Raw genomic sequence first — 19,763 nt, 5'->3', positions numbered from 1 at the left:
GTGTGGGGAGACTTATAGGCCAAGTAATGCTCCTCTGGGAATTTTAATATGCAGGGTGCCTGTTCAGAGGAGGAGGACAAGAGCTCTAGCGCCACCTATTGGCGATAGCTTTGTGCTAATAAGGAGTAAAAAATCCAAAGTACTTGATTGTAAATGCAGCTTCTGGTTTGGTTTCCTATCCAAAGTCATGTGCCAAGGCTCATGAAAGGGCCGATATTGACTTTTAGGATTGCCTCCTCTAATGGGTGGCTCTAGAACTCCTGTCCTCTTCCTCTGTGAAGAGGCTATGTGCTTTATATTTAGGTGATTACATTGATAAAGTTTTGATTTAAGGTAAAGAATCTAAGAGGGTTGTACAAGATTTGAAAAATTCTGTCTCTTCTTCAAAAAACAGCGCCACACCTGTCTGTTGGTTGTATCCGGTATTACAGTTCAGGTCTATTCATGTCTATGAAGCCGAGTTACAATGCCAAACACAAGCCGTGGACAGGTGCGGCGCTGTTTTTAGAAGGAAGCAGTTATGTTTTTCCAGTCCTGCACAATCCCTTAAAACCCTATTTCATGAATATGGGATTGGTTGTAGGTTTTTGTCACTCCTGACAGTTACTGCTGTTACTGGGGATTAGTAATCCATGAAATGGGATGACATCACACAGTGACATCATGGTGCCTGCCGAGGGGACACTCACTAGAGGGCTGCAGTCGGGAGTAAAGTGGAAGGAAACGTATTAGCCTCTTTTTTGTGTCCTTTATTATGTTCTGATAGGTTCTCCTTTATCTATAGGTGTTAACCCTGTAATGTCAGGACATCACTTCCCTTTAATAATGGAATCGTTATGTAGTTAATCCCTGCAATTCTTTACAAATATCAAAACAGGAATGAAATACAATGTCTGCTATAATTCTTCTTTTTCTATTATTTTATAGTTTATGAGCGAGAATCTAGTGAGGAGAATGAGGTAAATGCTTACTTACCCTAAATCTGCAATTTCTCTGATAGACTGGGGCCACTGGATGGCGGAGAGTCACCTTCCATGTCACCCGTAATCTCCTGCAATTCTGCTTCCCACAGGGAAACCTTGCAGCTCCATGTCAGAATGACCGGGTGACTCTATTACTGCCGAGCATTAGCCGAAGGGCAAGTTCAGATGTGGCAGATTTAGTGTCCAAATTTTGGGAAATTCATTCATGGTGGGAGGAAATTGTGGGCCCCTTCACACGTCCATATAATACCAATACCGGAAAAAATAGTATCGGTGTCATCAGTGTTTTGCATCAGTGTGCCATCAGTGTGTCATCAGTGTACTGTCAGTGTGCCATCAGTGTACTGTTAGTGTGTCATCAGTGTACTGTCAGTGTGTCATCAGTGTACTGTCAGTGTGGAATCAGTGAGCCATCAGTGTACTATCAGTGTAGTATCAGTGTACTGTCAGTGTAGTATCAGTGTGCCATCAGTGTACTGTCAGTGTAGTATCAGTGTGCCATCAGTGTACTGTCAGTGTAGTATCAGTGAGCCATCAGTGTGTCATCCTTGAGAAAGCTCAAAGCGTTATTGTGTTATTAGAGTACACACTATTTAGAAACCAATTCTCCACCAATTGTGATATTTTACAAATTGTTAAAATATAAACTTTAATTAAATAGTATAAAAAAGGAGTAATTACTCCCATATTACTCTAATTAGTGTTTTTTTGTATAAATATTTTTTCTAGTATTGCATTAAAGATTACATTTTAATGATTTGTAAAGTACCACAGTTGGCGATGACTTGGTGTCATTAGTGTGTCCCCAGTGTCACCCGAGTGCTATCAGTGTATCATCAATGATTCCTCAGTGGGTCACCCGTGTGCCATCCATGTGACATCCGTTTTTTTCCACTATGGCTTTATAAAAATCAATTCCAAAGCTTCTATACTTTGCAGTGTTAAATATACACGGACGGCACATGGATGACACATGGATGCCATTCGTGTGCTATATGTGTTGTACATGGACCCATAGACTGGTATTGGCATCTGTCATCTGTGCTGCTGGTAAAACGCGGACATATGAGCAGCCCTATAGGTTGTAATGGGTACGCGTGGATATATGTCTCCAGTACGGGTGAAAACGGCTACCAGACGCCCTGGAGACACGTACATGTGAACAGGGCCTTACACTACGCCAGGTTTGTGACATACAACAGTTGTACATTTTAGTGACTATCGATGATCTGTTATCAGCTATGGAGCAGATACAATAATTCCTAATTGTCTTCCTTCTCTTCAGTAGGATGACGTTAGAAGAGGAGTACAAGGAGTACAAGGAGTTCCTGCTTGAGCTGTATGTATATCATATAACTGGGATTATTAATCCTCCTGGACTCTCCCTGTAATGATCCACCACAGAGATGTTCGCTATGAGTCTGCATTGGTTATATTAAGGCTCAATAGTATCATTCCTCTTCCTACCATCATGGTGACTGTGTATGTGTAATATTATTCATTCTGTTTTCTTTTTCTTTAATAGATGGAGAGTCAGCATAGAGCTATGGGAGGTAGAATTCGAGTATGTATCTTATTATATCTTCCACATTCATATAGGAGTAGTATGTGTCCCAATAAGGGGAGGACGCCATGGTGGTGATATCATGGCGTTACTGTTCCCACTCAGGGGCATTTACACTGTTTCCATAAGAAGGATGACATTGCTTTCAATAATAAAGAACTTAGACCCAAATTAATTCTTCATACTGTTCCTCATCCCTTTTATTCGTAGAATAACAATACGGTCAGGAGCCAATTACAGTAATGCCCCAAATTTATCCGGACTCTTGACCAACCAAATGTTGTCTTGGAGCCTGAGATTAAAGGATCATCCTTCTGTGTAGCACAATCTATGTGATGGCAGAGCTGGAGAGATTCTGGAGGTTATGTCCATGCTGTTATCTGACGGACAGGTTATATAGATCGTGGCCCAGATTCATCACCACCTTTGTGTCCACTTTATGTCTACTTTTGTGTGTTGGCACCTTTTTTTGTTGTTTTTTACCCTTTTCATTATTTGCACCTTTTTTAAGTCAATTTTACATGTGCTTGCCTTTTTTCTAATTTTTGCTGCTTTGTGGCTGTTTTTTAACAATTCCAGATATTTTCTCCTGATTTGGCACATATTGTCTCTAGTCTCCTTCTTCCTCCCTCTGGTGTGTTTTTCAGTACTCCAAAATATGAGACCAAACATCACAAACGCAGTTCAAAAGACGAAAAAAGCCTATTTTTTACTTTGCGACAAATTCATGAATCACGCACATTATTTTGATGAATTCTGTGCTAAAACAGCAACAAATACCACTAGACATATAAGGAAAGTGACATAAAAAGCCGCAGATGATGAGCCAGTGTGTTATGATTCTAACCAGAGCTGTATGTTCTATTATAGGAAAAACAAATTTGGAGGAGCATCCCGCGCGCCTACCCTGGAGACCATCTTGTAAGTTGGCATTATAAACAGTCATATTTCTGAGCTGTTCCCACAGATATACTATTGCCATAATCAATGTACTGTATCTACAAGGGGAAATGATGTAAGAAAGAGTTGGAAATTCATGAAGATTTCACATCCTCTCATTGTCACTGTGCCACCATCAGCAGACACAGGCACGCTCATGTATAAATACTCTTCTAAGACAAAGTATCAGTGTGACCCTTCACAGCCAATCAGAATCCAGATTTCAACATCTCAATTTCCTTTAAAATGAAGAGCAGTGATCTGGTTGGTTGCTGTGAGTGTGACGAGCGTCAGCTTACGCTGAGTCGTTTTTCCTTTTAGAGTGGACCCTCTGGGCCGTGGCACCCACCCACCTAGGGCAAGCGAACCTAGTGAGAACCCACCCCCTGTACAGGGAGTGTCAGGGGCAAGACCAAGGGGGTGAGCCACCACGGCAGCTGGACCAGACGGCCGGCTCAGGGAGACACTATTGAGTGTCTAGCAACAGGGCGAACAGGAAACGAAACATAAAGCGAAATCACAGGATTTCATCAGCAAACGTGGTTACACATTTTAATCAGATACAAGGCAAAAACAGAGAATCAGATGCAGGGCACCAACGGTGAAACACGGCAAGGTGCGTGCAAGGGCACGCCTAAAGTTCAGACATAACACGTGCAGAAAACATACTGGAGTCCAGGGCAGGGTACGTGTTAGGGATCACACGTGTTCCTAGGAGGGATGCATGCTAGGACACGCCAGAGTCCAAGACAAGGTGCACGCCGAGAGACACGCCAGAGTCCAAGGCAGGGTGCGTGCAAGGAGACACGCCAGGATCCAAGACAGGGTGCGATGGCATCGGACTCCGGACTACTGGCAACGACCGACAGGATCCAGGCATCAGGCTACGGAAATCAGGTCCGGACATCAGGCCGCAGTCATCTGGTTCTGGACCTCTGGCAGCGGTCGGCAGGTTTCGGGAATCCGGCAGGCAATCCAGGGATCAAGGCAGGGTGCGTGCTTGGAGACACACCAGGGTTCATTCAAGGACGGAGGCCTGCGCATGCAAAGGGCACGCCAGGGACAGATTTAAGGACGGAGGTCTGCGCGTGTAGAGGGACATGCCAGAGAAAGGTACAGAGCAGAGTCCTGCACTTGCGAAGGAACACGCCAGGGTCAGGTTCACGGACGGAGGCCTGCGCATGCCGAGGGGCATGCCAGGGACAGAGTTTAAAAGCAGAGTCCTGCGCATGCAGAGAGGCACGCCAGGGTCAGGATTCAAGACATGATACAGACTAGGACCTGTGCGTGCTAGAGGGCACGACAGGGTACATGGCAAAACCTGCGCGTACTTTTAGAGAAGCACGGGGAGGTATGCCAAGGGCAGGCGAGGACCTGCGCGTGCTATAGAGAGCACGTAGAGCACAGTGCAGAAACAGCGTGAAGTGCAAGGAAGCACAGAGAGCACAGCTGGGGCACTGGCTAGCTGATCGGTCTGCAGCACTAACAGGCGGGCCAGACTCCAGCGAACCCGGCTGAGGCATAGCAGGCGACACAGCTGTCACTGACCGACGAGCACGGCTGAGGCACAAGCAGGCGGGCACGACTAGGGCGGGCACGGCTGAGGCACAAGCTGGAGGCTAGGAAGGCCAGGTGCATGCAAAGGGCACACGAAGCAACAAAGCAAGAAACAAGACAAGGCTAGGCGAGAAACAAGGCAAGACAGGGTGCGGAACATAGGCAGAAACAGTGCCAGGTCAGAGCAAGAACAGAGCTAGCAGCGGAGCGTAGGCCGAAGCCCAGAGCCGGGCCAAGGCAGAGCCTTGGGACTAGCGTGGAAATGTGCAAGAGAGCACCAAAGGGCAGAGTACGGAAAACCAGGCAGAGACAAGAAACATGAGAAGTACTACAAGGCTCAGAATAGCAAAGACCAGACATGGCAAAACAGGCTAAAGCAGAGAACAGCGGAGGTACCACAAGGCAAGGCAAGGACAAACATGGCACGAGAGACAACACAAGACATGGCACGAGACAGGAGTCAGAGTACAAGCACAGAGCGTGTGCAGAGACGCACGACAGAGCAAAGTGTAGGGGCACAGAATACAGGAGCGACCCAGCAGGCCAAGCAGCCATGCAGGGAAGCAACATGATACTCAGGCCCTGACCATAGGGAGGGGCGGTCTGATATAGCACCATAGCACCAGTACTTCCGGGTCAGGACCTGGAGGAACTTTGTGTTCAGATCCTCCAGGATCATAGAGAGCATCGCTAGAACAGCCTGGGTAGAACCATAGAGGAGGTCACATGATCAGAGGTTTCCAGGAATACAGCGTATTGCAGAATCAGAGCAGGGCTGGAACATAGAAGTCACATGATTAGGTGTTCCAGGAATACAGCGGATTGCAGAACCAGACAGAGATGGATGGTTACCCAGCAACAGCCATGAGGTAAGGCGCGCGTGCACATTGCTCCAGGCATCTTGCGGCATGACAGACATGGCGGACAGTAACACGGACACTTTTTCTTAGAGAGATTTTTACGGATCATGCCTGGGAGTTTTATGAAACCATTTATGTCCTCCATACACAGTCTACTATAAATTGCAGCCTTCATTCTGCTAATAGTTGGCAACTGGAGGATAACAGTGACGATGGATAGAAATTCAGAAGTTTTTAGAGAAATTTCTCATATAAAATGAGTAATTGTAAAAACAATGGCAGTTTACGAGAATTGCTAAATAATGTCTGTTATATATCCAATAGTGAGGAAGAGGAGGAGGAAGAAGAAAAGGAGGATGACGAGGAGGAGGAGAAGAAGGAGGAGGAGGAGAAGGAGGATGACGAGGAGAAGGAGGAGGAGGAGAAGAAGGAGGATGACGAGGAGGAGAAGGAGTATGACGAGGAGGAGAAGGAGGAGGAGGAGGAGAAGGAGGATGACGAGGAGGAGGAGGAGAAGGAGGAGGAGGAGGAGAAGGAGGATGACGAGGAGGAGGAGAAGGAGGATGACGAGGAGGAGGAGGAGAAGGAGGAGGAGGAGAAGGAGGATGACGAGGAGGAGGAGGAGAAGGAGGAGGAGGAGGAGAAGGAGGATGACGAGGAGGAGGAGAAGGAGGATGACGAGGAGGAGGAGCAGAAGGAAGATGACGAGGAGGAGAAGGAGGATGACGAGGAGAAGGATGACGAGGAGGAGGAGAAGGAGGATGACGAGGAGAAGGAGGAGGAGGAGGAGGATGACGAGGATGATGAGGAGGAGGAGGATGACGAGGAGAAGGAGGAGGAGAAGGAGGATGACGAGGAGGAGGAGGATGACGAGGAGGAGGAGAAGGAGGATGACGAGGAGAAGGAGGAGGAGGAGGAGAAGGAGGATGACGAGGAGAAGGAGGATGACCAGGAGGAGAAGGAGGATGACGAGGAGAAGAAGGAGGATGACGAGGAGGAGGATGACGAGGATGATGAGGAGGAGGAGAAGGAGGATGACGAGGAGGAGGAGGAGAAGGAGGATGAAGAGGAGAAGGAGGAAGACGAGGAGGAGGAGAAGGAGGATGACGAGGAGAAGAAGGAGGATGACGAGGAGGAGGAGGAGAAGGAGGATGACGAGGAGAAGGAGGATGACGAGGAGGAGAAGGAGGATGACGAGGAGGAGGAGGATGACGAGGATGATGAGGAGGAGAAGGAGGATGACGAGGAGAAGGAGGAGGAGGAGAAGGAGGATGACGAGGAGGAGGAGGATGACGAGGAGGAGAAGGAGGATGACGAGGAGGAGGAGGATGACGAGGAGGAGGAGGAGAAGGAGGATGACGAGAAGGAGGAGGAGGAGAAGGAGGATGAGGAGGAGGAGGAGAAGGAGGATAACGAGGAGGAGGAGGAGGAGAAGGAGGATGACGAGGAGGAGGATGACGAGGAGGAGGAGAAGGAGGATGTCGAGGAGAAGAAGGAGGATGACGAGGAGGAGGATGATGAGGAGAAGGAGAAGGAGGATGACGAGGAGGAGAAGGAGGAGGAGAAGGAGGATGACGAGGAGGAGGATGACGAAGAGGAGGAGGAGAAGGAGGATGACGAGGAGAAGAAGGAGGATGACGAGGAGGAGGATGATGAGGAGGAGGAGAAGGAGGATGACGAGGAGGAGGAGAAGGAGGAGGAGGAGAAGGAGGATGACGAGGAGGAGGAGGATGACGAGGAGGAGGATGACGAGGAGGAGGAGGAGGAGAAGGAGGAGGAAGAGAAGAAGGAGGAGGAGAAGGAGGATGATGAGGAGGAGGAGAAGGAGGATGAGGAGGAGGAGGAGGAGGATAACGAGGACGAGGAGGAGGAGAAGGAGGATGACGAGGAGGAGGATGACGAGGAGGAGGAGAAGGAGGATGACGAGGAGAAGAAGGAGGATGACGAGGATGATGAGGAGAAGGAGAAGGAGGAGGATGATGAGGAGGAGAAGGAGGAGGAGGAGGAGGATGACGAGGAGGAGGAGGAGAAGGAGGATGACGAGGAGAAGAAGGAGGATGACGAGGAGGAGGATGAGGAGGAGGAGAAGGAGGATGACGAGGAGGAGGAGAAGGAGGAGGAGGAGAAGGAGGATGACGAGGAGGAGGAGGATGACGAGGAGGAGGATGACGAGGAGGAGGAGGAGGACGAGGAGGAGAAGGAGGAGGAAGAGAAGGAGGAGGAGAAGGAGGATGACGAGGAGGAGGAGAAGGAGGATGACGTGGAGGAGGAGAAGAAGGAGGATGACGAGGAGGAGAAGGAGAATGACGAGGAGGAGAAGGAGGATGACGAGGAAGAGGAGAAGGAGGAGAAGGAGGAGGAAAAGGAGGAAGAAGAGGTGGATAAGTTTAATGCCACATCAGAAGGCAGCAATGAGGATATCAGCTTGTAAGTAGACAGATAGTGAGATTATAATGTATTCGCCAAGACTCCTAGAACATCTCCGAGTCTCCTGGAAAAAAATGTACTCAAGAAGACATGGATAGCAGTTATATCCAGTCAGATAACTTTATCCATAGGCTTCCTAAGCATTAATTCTTGGCAGGTTGTTAAAAATGGGGGGATCCCATTCCATATTTTTTAATTATTTTTTTAAATGCCGTTGGGACCGCTCTATTGTTGATAACCAGCTTTGCTAAAGCTGACAGCTAAATGTTGCAGCTCGCAGCTGTCAGTTTTACCATACTGGTAATCAAAAATAGAAAGACTTCACGTCATTTTTTTAAAAAAATTGTATTTATTTATAGTGCAGGCACTGACTGATGAATACTCCCATCAACGACACCTGATCTCGCTGTTATTAGCGGCAGCAGGCGTAGGCTGCTGGGAATAGTACTCTCTAATCAGCCGACGCCTCTATGAACAGAGGTAAACTTTCATAGCTGGTGTTGGAAACCGCAGCTCTCTGACTGATCACAGACAGTGTTTGCTGTGCTGTGCTGCAAATGACAGCATGGCAAACAATGGGTGTTCGGGCATACCATGCATCTGAATGGGGTCTAGGTTCGGTTTCGGGTACTGTTCTGGTACCCAAACCGAGCTTTTTTCTTAACCGTTTGGCATAACACGCAGGACCCAAACATCCAGAGGTTCACCCATCACTAATTGTGACATTATCATAGGACATTACACAGGACAATATCACTGTATAAATTCTCATAGACTGATCAGAATGATGATGTGAATTGTCTGAGTCTCAATTTGTTTGTTTGGATTTTTTAAGACACAAACATAAATGGTGGATGCCAAAATGCTTTAGAAGAAAGAACCAGACTACTATCAAAAACATGTAAGTATTTAACCCTTCCCACAAATGGATGTGCCCTTATGTCCTAAACGCTGTCTTCTAGATGCAAAATTATACAATGATTTGTCCTGGTAGTTACACAGGCAGATCAGTCCGCTTGCAAGTGCATGTGAAATGTATTCAATGAGCTAATAATTAGCAATCTATATGATGTGGTGAAGTATATGAGACAGGGCATACATTATGTTTATTGTCTGTATCCCTATGATGCTAGGATTTGTTCCTGATTATTATATTTATATATTTATTTGTGATCACTTTTTCTTTTTCTCCAGCAGCAAAAGTGATAAAAAAGAAACAGAGAGACGTCCAACAAAGTAAGGAAAAGCTTCCCCCATTGTTGTATGTGACATGTTGTTACACTAAGGCCCATAATATGGGTAGATATACTTTGTGTCTTCCCTTTATACTATATTGTACAGTATATTTTTAATGGAAGATACCAACACCTTCCCTTCCTTTCTTCTCCATTCTATACAGCTGGCTCCTCAGAGCTTTTACCTGCTGCTTCAGCAGAGCGGGAACACAATAAATAAAACGTAAGTATAATTTTTTTATTGAAAGATTTACAAACTCTAAGCGGTATCATCAGTTTGCTATATATAGAAAAAGAAAGAGGGGAGACACAAAGCGCAATAGGGTCTTATCCCACGTATCACAAAGATGAGACACCAAGAAAACTGCTCACCTGGTGCAGGTGAATACAGGCATGTAAAGATGGCGGCTGCCGCAGATCCACAGGTCGATCCACGACCTTATGAAGAGATATGCATAGCAGGAAGTGTGGATTATCTCCGCGCTGCCGCAATAGATTAATTACAGAAATTATTGAAATATTCCAGTTGCTTATTCAACGCATTTCGGTGTTCCAATGACCCCTTCGTCAGGAAATACCACATACAATATGAAGAGACAAGGTGCTTGCAAGGTTTAAGCACATGCTAAATTCAAAAAATGGCGCCTAACGATCAAATGACGCATGATGTCAGAGTTCATGGTTGACAAAAGGTTAACACGTCTTTATCGGTATAGAATTAAACATATACATTAAGGATCCCTTTCTTAATCATCAATTCATTTCTATTCACAGATTAACGGGTAACAACTGAAAAATTATTTAAAGAAAAAAAATGAATGAGTGGATCCCAGCTTTCTCCAAAAGAGAAGATATGGACGAGAACCTGCGGAGCAGAAACACATTAAAAAATTAATAAATATTTAAAAAATCTAAGTGAACTGTGTTCATTAATAATTATGAATATAAAGTGATCGTTTTTACCATGTAAAATAAATCAATTTCCCAGTACAAACAATATAAAAAAGAGGAAGACAATATAAAAGGGGAGGGGGATTTTTTCTGTTCGAAGCTCTAGAGCAGGGTTCCCCAACTCCAGTCCTCAAGGCCCACCGACAGATCATGTTTTCAGGAATGGCCGAGATCATATCCAAGGAGAAACCCATCATCACTTATTGTTGAAAAAAACGTCATAATTAAAAAGTATAAATAATATGCGTGTGAGTATACAAAGATGGATTTGTCAGAGAGAAAAGACATCGCTGTAGACGTACTGACATGCAGATATTTATAATTGTGAAAGCATTTCTAAAGAGAAAACTTATTCTTTAAAAACAATAAAAAAAAATATATATGATGTCATAGTAAAGGACTATCAGTAATTAGAAGACAAAAAAAATATCCGTATGGAAAGGAATCTATATCTAAGGTTACATTCAAAAAGCAAATTTTAGAGGAGAGAAGGATAATTCAATATTATAACTGAGAATTTCGTCAGAGATAATTTTGATATATAGAAAGGGAATATGAAAACATAAATTATACCATTCAGCCATTTGTAATAGAGGGGAATATTTTAAAAGAGGATATTGTAGATTATTATAGAAAGGATCAGTTTTTTTGGGGTAAAAATGACCTTTTAAAGGGGAAGAGGAGATTGTTAGTTCAAAAAATAGGCTTCAGAGGGAATTTGACCGCTGAAGAAGAAAGCCAGGACCCATCGCTCAGAAGAACCACCGCAGGAACATCGCAAGTTCGCGTCCTGGACAAAGACACCAGCAGTAATTAATATACAGTCAAAAATAGCATAAAATAAGATACATTACAAATCCAATGGTCCTCCTACAGAACCCGAGCAGAGGCACAACACAAAAAACACAATTTAGGAAATAATTGCTATGCAGATTCCACAAGTAAAAAAATTTTGAAATTATATGGTTATACAACAAAACAAAACCCTCAGTACTCCAACTGGAGATGCATATAAATAAATATAAAATATTTGACACGTTTCACTTCTAATATTCCAGCCCCATCACCATGTATCCCCAACCTGCACAAACCCCTCATCCTGCTGAGCCGCTGCTGCCGTATGTGTCCCTATTACTGCACCTGATACGGCAGCAGCAGCTCAGCATTGGGGTATGTGTCCCTATTACTGCACCTGATACCCCAATGCTGAGCTGCTGCTGCCGTATGTGTCCCTATTACTGCACCTGATACCCCAATGATGAGCCGCTGCTGCCGTACGTGTCCCTATTACTGCACCTGATACCCCAATGCTGAGCCACCGCTGCCGTATGTGTCCCTAAAACTGCACCAGATACCCCAATGCTGAGCCGCTGCTGTCGTATGTGTCCCTATTATTGCACCTGATACCCCAATGCTGAGCCAACGCTGCCGTATGTGTCCCTATTACTGCACCAGATACCCCAATGCTGAGCCGCTGCTGCCGTATGTGTCCCTATTACTGCACCAGATACCCCAATGCTGAGCCGCTGCTGCCGTATGTGTCCCTATTACTGCACCTGGTACTCCAATGCTGAGCCTCTGCTGCAGTATATGTCCCTATTACTGCACCTGATACCCCAATGCTGAGCCGCTGCTGCCGTATGTGTCCCTATTACTGCACCTGATGCCCAAATGCTGAGCCACTGCTGCCGTATGTGTCCCTATTACTGCACCAATTGTGTGGTTCTGTGTGCCCTCTAAATTCTAAAGCATCCCTCTATAATACAGTAATGCCGGGTGCAAGTGACTTAGAAAACAGTGCACACGTTTTGTCCCCTAGAATGTAATAATGCCCTCTGTGTGCCCCGTTTGACAGTCACAGTAACCTGAGTTCCCCTATAACAATAAGTGCCCACTTTACATTTAATAATGTCCTGAGTATATCCCCTGTACCGCTCCCCTATACACAGTATAATGCCCCCTCACTTTATATATACTGACCCCTTAGTATCCCCCAATGATGGCTCCAGCACTGTATGATGGTCCCCTCACTGTAAAATCCACATTGTATGATGGCCCCCTTACTGTAATCTACACACTGTATGATGGCCCACTAGACAGCCTCCATATAGTATAACACACCAGAGAGTCCTCAATATACCTAGTATAGTATAATGTAGCCCCCATAGGCAGACTCAATAGTATATTGCAGCCCCCAATAAGCAGACTGTAATATAAGGCAACACTCACCCATAATAATAATAATAATAATACATTTTATTTCTATAGCGCCAACATATTCCGCAGCACTTTACATTTCAGAGGGGATTTGTACAGACGATAGACATTACAGCATAACAATAATCACACAGATCATAACAGATACCAAGAGGAATAAGGGCCCTGCTCGCAAGCTTACAATCTATGAGGAAAAAGGTAGACACGAAAGGTGGGTGGTAACAGTTGCCCTGATTGTTTGGACCAGCCATAATGTTAAGTGTGTAACAGTACAGACACAGAGGGCTAATAGATGCATAAAGCATGTGGGAACATGATGCGTAGAACCTGGTTATGGTAAAACTTTTGGCTGTGCCACACAGGGATAGGTTAATATGTTGAGGCGGTAGGCCAATCTGAATAAATGCGTTTACAGGGCATGCTTAAAATTGTAGGGATTAGGGACTAATCACATAGATCTGGGAAGTGCATTCCAAAGAATTGGCGCAGCACGTGTATAGTCTTGGATACGGGAGTGGGAGGTTCTGATTATTGAGGATGCTAACCTCAGGACATCAGCAGAACGGAGGGCGCGGGTAGGGTGGTATACTGAAACAAGGGAGGAGATGTAGGGTGGTGCTGAGCCATGGAGGGCTTTGTGGGTGAGGGTAATAAGTTTGTACTGGATTCTGGAGTGGATGGGTAGCCAGTGTAATTACTGGCACAAGGTAGAGGCATCTGTGTAAAGATTGGCGAGGAATATGATCCTGGCTGCAGCATTCAAGACAAATTGTAGGGGGGAGAGTTTGGTAAGAGAGAGACTGATTAGAAGAGAGTTACAATTGTCCAGACGAGAATGAATACGAGAAACAGTAAGAGTTTTTGCGGAGTCAAAAGTAAGAAAAGGTTGAATTCTAAAAATGTTTTTGAGATGCACATAACAAGAGCGAGCCAGTGATCAGATGTGGGGGACAAAGGAAAGCTCAGTGTCAAGTATGACCACAAGACAGCGGGCATGTTGCTGGGGAGTAATAGTGGAACCACACACAGAAATGGCAATGTCTGGTATAGGTACATTAGTAGCGGGAGGAAACACAAGGAGTTCAGTCTTTGACAGGTTCAGTTTCAGATATAGTGAGGACATGATGTTAGACACAGCATTTAGACAATCGCTGGTGTTTTCTAGAAAGGCAGGCATGATGTCAGGAGAAGCATATAATTGGGTGTCATCAGCATAGAGATGGTACTGGAGACCAAATCTACTGACTGTTTCACCAGTAGGGGCAGTGTACAAAGAGAAGAGGAGGGGGCCTAGGACTGATCCTCGAGGAACCCCAACAGAAAGGGAAAGATGAGAGGAGGAACCAGCAAAAGATACAGTAAAGGAGCGGTCAGAGAGATAGGAGGAGAACCAGGAGAGAACGGTGTCCTTGAGGCCAATGCAACGGAGCATAGTGAGGAGGAGCTGATGATCCACAGCGTTGAATGCTGCAGAGAGATCCAAGAGAATTAGCATGGAGTAATGACCATTTGATTTAGCTGTTAGTAGATCATTAGAGACTTTAGTGAGGGCAGTTTCAGTAGAGTGTAAAGAGCAGAAACCGGATTGGAGAGGGTCGAGAAGAAAGTTATCAGAGAGATGCGGATAAGACGGGAGTGGACCAGGCATTCCAGGAGTTTAGAGATGAAGGGAAGATTAGAGACATGTCTATAGATAGCGGCACAGTTTTGGTCGAGGGATGGTCTTTTAAGCAGTGGATGTATGATGGCATGCTTAAATGAGGAGGGAAAGATACCAGAAGAGAGAGAGAGGTTAAATATTTTAGTTATGTGAGTGGTGACAGCAGGGGAAAGGGACTGGAGGAGATGTGATGGAAATGGGTCACTGGTACAAGTGGTTGGGCGCGAGAAGATGCAAGAAGCCTGCTTACTTCTTCTTCTGTGACTGGTTCAAAATCAGAGAGTGAGCTAGATGCAGTGGGGGAGGGAGGACAGTGCATGGTATGAGGTGATTGGGAGATAATTTCCTGTCGGATCTGCTCAATTTTTTCTTTGAAATAATTGGCCAGATCGTCAGCTCGAAGCTCCGTGGTTGGGGCCTGTACTCTTGGGTTGAGTAGAGAATGAAAAGTGTCAAAGAGACATTTAGGGTTATTGGACAGTAAGGTGACGAGGGTGTTGAAATAGGCTTGTTTGGAGAGGTGAAGGGAAGTGTTGTATGTTCTAAGCATAAACTTATAATGGATGAAATTTTCGTGTAGATTGGATTTTCTCCACAGACATTTGGCGCACCTGGAGCACCGCTGCCAGGGTTGTCGCCATCTGTGTTGTGGTGTTCTATGTATAGAGGGTGCAAATTCATCCAGGGCACTTTGAAGTTTTTCACTGTAATGCTTCAATGCAGAATCAGGACATGAGAGGGAGGAGATAGGGGCCAATGAAGACTGCAAGTTCTTCATAAGTTTCTGGGTGTTAATGGCCTGTATGTTTCTATAAGTATGGACAGTGGGGGTGACCTGAGTGGCCTGGCAGTTCTTGATAGAGAATGAAAGAAGGTTGTGGTCAGAGAGGGAGAGGGGAGTTTACAAAATAATCCACTGCACAAAGCTGAGAGAAGACCAAGTCGAGGGAGTTTCCGTCTTCATGCGTTGGTGAATTAGTAAGCTGCGAAAGGCCAAACGAGGAGGTTAGAGATAAAAGGTGAGTAGCAGATGGGGAGAGGGGAAGAGCAATGGGGATGTTGAAATCGCCCATGATGAGGGTAGGGATGTCACAGGAGAGAAAATGTGGAAGCCAAGTGCCAAAATGATCCAGGAACTGATGGGAGGGGCCGGAAGGACTATATACCACCGCCACTCGCATGGAGAAGGGAGTGTAGTGTCTGATGACATGGACCTCAAAAGAAGGGAAGACAAGTGAGGGTACTTGAGGGATAACCTGAAAGGTGCATTTGGGTGATAGGAGTAGACCAACACCTCCAACTGCTCTCTTGTCTGATCTTGGAGTATGTGAGAAGTGTAGTCTATCATATGAAAGAGCAGCAGCAGCGGTAGTGTCTGACTGCTGGATCCAGGTTTCAGTAGGATCCAGGTTTCAGCAAGAGCCAGAAGGTTAAGAGAATTAGAAAGGAAGAAGTCATGGATGAAGGAGAGTTTGTTACACACTGAGTGAGAATTCCAAAGGGCACAATTAAGAGACAGATGGCATGCAGGGAACATTAATAAGATTAGAGGGGTTTCTGAGTGTAGCAGTTGGGGGTTTGACTTTCTATAACATGGGGGACCAGGGTTGGGAGCAATGTCTCCTGCGACTAGGAGGAGGATAGAAAGAGTGAGCAGATGGTTAAGTAATTTGTGAGAGCGTCTCTGATGTTGAATGATGGGACTGAATGGATCTGTGCAATTTAGCAATGTGAAAAGAGCGTGCGTGCTATACATAGGAGAGGAAAGGAGTGAGGGGCCAATATGGATGGAGTGTAGAGAGTTAATGCCATGGCGGTGGATGTGTGTGAATACAGCGGCCAGGATATAAATTACACAAGTGCATATGGTATATATTTGTTGTAATCCAAATGTACAGGAAATAGATGTCTTTAAATGTCTTACCTGTCTCCTGCCCTGTCTAACTGCCATGTTATAACTGCCTCATACTTTGATCAAATGTACTACGATTAAATGTGCATAAATGCCCCCTGCATAAATGCCTTCCCCAAGCTATGTTTGAATATATAGGAGGCTAAGGCTTAGATCTTTTTTTCTTTTTTTTTTGCTCTCTCTCTTCTCATTAATCAATCCAACTAAACTAAGACAGCAGGGCACAATAAATGTTGGGCTCAGATAAACCAATGTTCAGGCCTACATGCATCATAAACCACTTTGAAAAGTTTCTTGACCTCACAGCATAAGAGGACAAGCAGAGTAAGTTGAAATAACTATATACCAGATATAAGCTTGCATAGTTGAAAACACATATGTAGCATTCAGGATTAACTGCTTGCTGACATTGAATGGAGTGGAGACAAACAGGAGTAGATTCAGAGCAGATATTGAAAAAGCTGGTTACCTGTATGAAGAGAATAGAGATGCGTGTCACATTCATCCATGTTATAACTGCCTCATACTTTGATCAAATGTGCTTCGTACATAGGAAGACTGTAGTATAAGGCAGCCCCCCATCCCCTATAGGCAGACTGTAATATAAGACAGCACCCCCACCCTATAGGCCGACTGTACTATAAGGCAGCTCCCCATCCCCTATAGGCAGACTGTAGTATAAGGCAGCACCCCTCATCCCCTATAGGCAGACTGTAATATAAGGCAGCCCCCCCATCCCCTATAGGCAGACTGTAGTATAAGGCAGCCTCCCAACCCCTATAGGCAGACTGTAGTATAACGCAGCCTCCCAATCCCCAATAGACAGACTGTAGTATAAGGCAGCCTCCCAATCCCCTATAGGCAGACTATAGTATAAGGCAGACTATAGTATAAGGCAGCCTCCCAATCCCCTATAGGCAGACTATAGTATAAGGCTGCCTCCCCATCCCCTATAGTAACATAGTTTTGAAGGCTGAAGGAAGACCTTATGTCCATCTAGTTCAGCCTATTTTTGTGCAGCTGTTCTGCATTGATGATCCTGGGGAAGGCAAAAAACCCACAGAGTAGAAGCCAATTTTCTCCATAGGGAAAAAAAATTCCTTCCCGACTCCTAAGCTGGGTCAACCATCTACCTATAATATTATGTTATTCGTAACCTTCTATACTGTTACTCACAAGAAAAGCATCCATTCCTTTCTTAAATTCATTCAGTGGGTTGGCCATCACCACTTCCTCAGGAAGAGAATTCCAGAGCCTCACTGCTCTTACCGTGAAGAACCCTCTTCTATGCTGGTGCTGAAATTGTTTTCCTCCAAACGAAGAGAATGCCCCCTTGTTCTTGACACAGTCCTTGGTACAAACAGTTCATTGGAGAGATCTCTGTATTGCCCTCTGATATACTTGTACATATATATTTGGTCTCCCCTAAATCTTCTCTTTCCTAGAGTAAATAGACCTAATTTTGATAACCTTTCTGGGTATTGTAGTGAACCAACTCCATTTATCATTTTAGTAGCCCGCCTTTGAACCCTTTCAAGTTCAGTAATGTCTTTCTTAGGCACCGGTGTCCAAAATCGTAGACAATACTCCAAGTGTGGTCTGACGAGTGATTTGTACAGAGGGAGAATTATGTTTTCATCTCGTGTCCCCAGACCTCTTCTAATGCATCCCATGACCCTATTTGCTTTGGTGGCAGCTGCCTGACACTGGGCACTCCAATTTAGCTTCTTATTGACTAAGATGCCTAAGTCTTTTTCCATGTCTGATTTCCCCAGCAGTTTCCCATTTAGTAAGTAATTGTAGCATCTGTTTCTCCTTCCCATGTGCATAACCTTACACTTATCTGTGTTAAACCTCATTTGCCATTTTTCAGCCCAATTCTCCAATTTACTCAAATCTGTCTGTAGTTGCAAACTGTCCTCCTTTGTGTTAACTACCTTACATAGTTTTGTATCATCTGCAAATACTGATATTTTACTGTGTAAGCCATCCACTAGATCATTAATAAATATATTAAATAGTAGGGGGCCCAATACAGAACCCTGTGGTACCCCACTAGTAACCCTGGCCCAATCTGAGTATGCCCCATTAATAACCACTCTTTGTTTTAAGCCAGCTACCTACCCATCTACACACATTTTCCCTTAGCCCAAGCTTTCTCATCTTACTTACCAATCTTTTATGTGGGAAAGTGTCAAATGCTTTAGAGAAGTCGAGATAAATGACATCCAATGATTCTCCTTGGTCCATTTGAGAGCTTACATCCTCATAGAAGCTGATCAGGTTAGTTTGACAGGAGCGAGCCTTCATAAATCCATGTTGATATGGAGTTAAACATTTATTAACATTGAGATATTCCATAATGGTATCCCTTAGAAAGAAAATAGGGGGGGAAGCCAGCACTGCTTAAGGTTAGAACGCATAAATTGAAGTGCATATGCACATAATATCCAACTGTATTCAAAAATGAGATATTTGGCAAAAAAACTGATCAATTCAATTGAGCCACCCCGCCGCGCCAAGGCAATCTCATGTGGGGGGTCCTACTCTACATTTATAATAAATACTGTGCCATTACGGCCTCCTAAGAGCATGACCACATCAAGTGCAATCTGTACCTGAACATTGCTGGATCGCTCCCATGAAGCCAGATGAAACAAGTGCAGATGAAGGCCAACCAGGTCTGAACACAGACATATCAAGATTGACCTCCACACATTGCCCAACCAGCAAACATAGATGAAGGGCGATATTGGCCCGGACACAGGTGCACAATTAAATAAAGCTTGGGGCAGGGCGGGGCTGCCGTGTGTGTGCACAGCAGCCTAGATCCATCATAATGAACACAGAAAAATTTATAGCGGACATAGCCAAGCGTGCACGGCAGCAGTGGTGGTGAGCCACAAACCAACAACAAGAAAATAGGGGGGGAAGCCAGCACTGCTTAAGGTTAGAACGCATAAATTGAAGTGCATATGCACATAATATCCAACTGTATTCAAAAATGAGATATTTGGCAAAAAAATTGATCAATTCAATTGAGCCACCCACGCCGCGCCAAGGCAATCTCATGTGGGGGGTCCTACTCTACATTTATAATAAATACTGTGCCATTACGGCCTCCTAAGAGCATGACCACATCAAGTGCAATCTGTACCTGAACATTGCTGGATCGCTCCCATGAAGCCAGATGAAACAAGTGCAGATGAAGGCCAACCAGGTCTGAACACAGACATATCAGGATTGACCTCCACACATTGCCCAACCAGCAAACATAGATGAAGGGCGATATTGGCCCGGACACAGGTGCACAATTGAAGCTGGATATTATGTGCATATGCACTTCAATTTATGCGTTCTAACCTTAAGCAGTGCTGGCTTCCCCCCCTATTTTCTTGTTGTTGGTTTGTGGCTCACCACCACTGCTGCCGTGCACGCTTGGCTATGTCCGCTATAAA

The 19,763-nt window shown here is 45.1% G+C and overlaps 1 protein-coding gene across 8 annotated transcripts in view; it reads left to right on the top strand.

The window, feature by feature from the left end:
* LOC141088064 (uncharacterized) overlaps positions 1-10,480 on the top strand; it is a 129,005-nt gene extending 118,525 nt beyond the window's left edge. For 7 of the 8 annotated variants that reach the window (XM_073573935.1, XM_073573936.1, XM_073573934.1 and 4 more), the window contains 9 exons: positions 928-959; positions 2,269-2,322; positions 2,509-2,547; positions 3,418-3,468; positions 6,228-8,330; positions 9,166-9,231; positions 9,525-9,566; positions 9,730-9,788; positions 10,340-10,480. In XM_073573935.1, the coding sequence (XP_073430036.1) occupies positions 928-959; positions 2,269-2,322; positions 2,509-2,547; positions 3,418-3,468; positions 6,228-8,330; positions 9,166-9,231; positions 9,525-9,566; positions 9,730-9,781 (2,439 nt within the window). In that variant the 3' untranslated portion in view covers positions 9,782-9,788; positions 10,340-10,480. The remainder of the gene's footprint in view (positions 1-927; positions 960-2,268; positions 2,323-2,508; positions 2,548-3,417; positions 3,469-6,227; positions 8,331-9,165; positions 9,232-9,524; positions 9,567-9,729; positions 9,789-10,339) is intronic. The other variant, XM_073573937.1, reaches the window with a different exon arrangement.
* The last annotated feature ends 9,283 nt before the right edge of the window (positions 10,481-19,763 follow it).

This window comes from Dendrobates tinctorius, unplaced genomic scaffold (assembly GCF_039654945.1).
Source record: "Dendrobates tinctorius isolate UK_male_01 unplaced genomic scaffold, ASM3965494v1 ptg000037l, whole genome shotgun sequence".
NCBI lineage: Eukaryota > Metazoa > Chordata > Amphibia > Anura > Dendrobatidae > Dendrobates > Dendrobates tinctorius.
The sequence above is the reverse complement of the archived record's forward strand: the minus strand, read 5'-3'. Positions and strand labels throughout refer to the sequence as shown.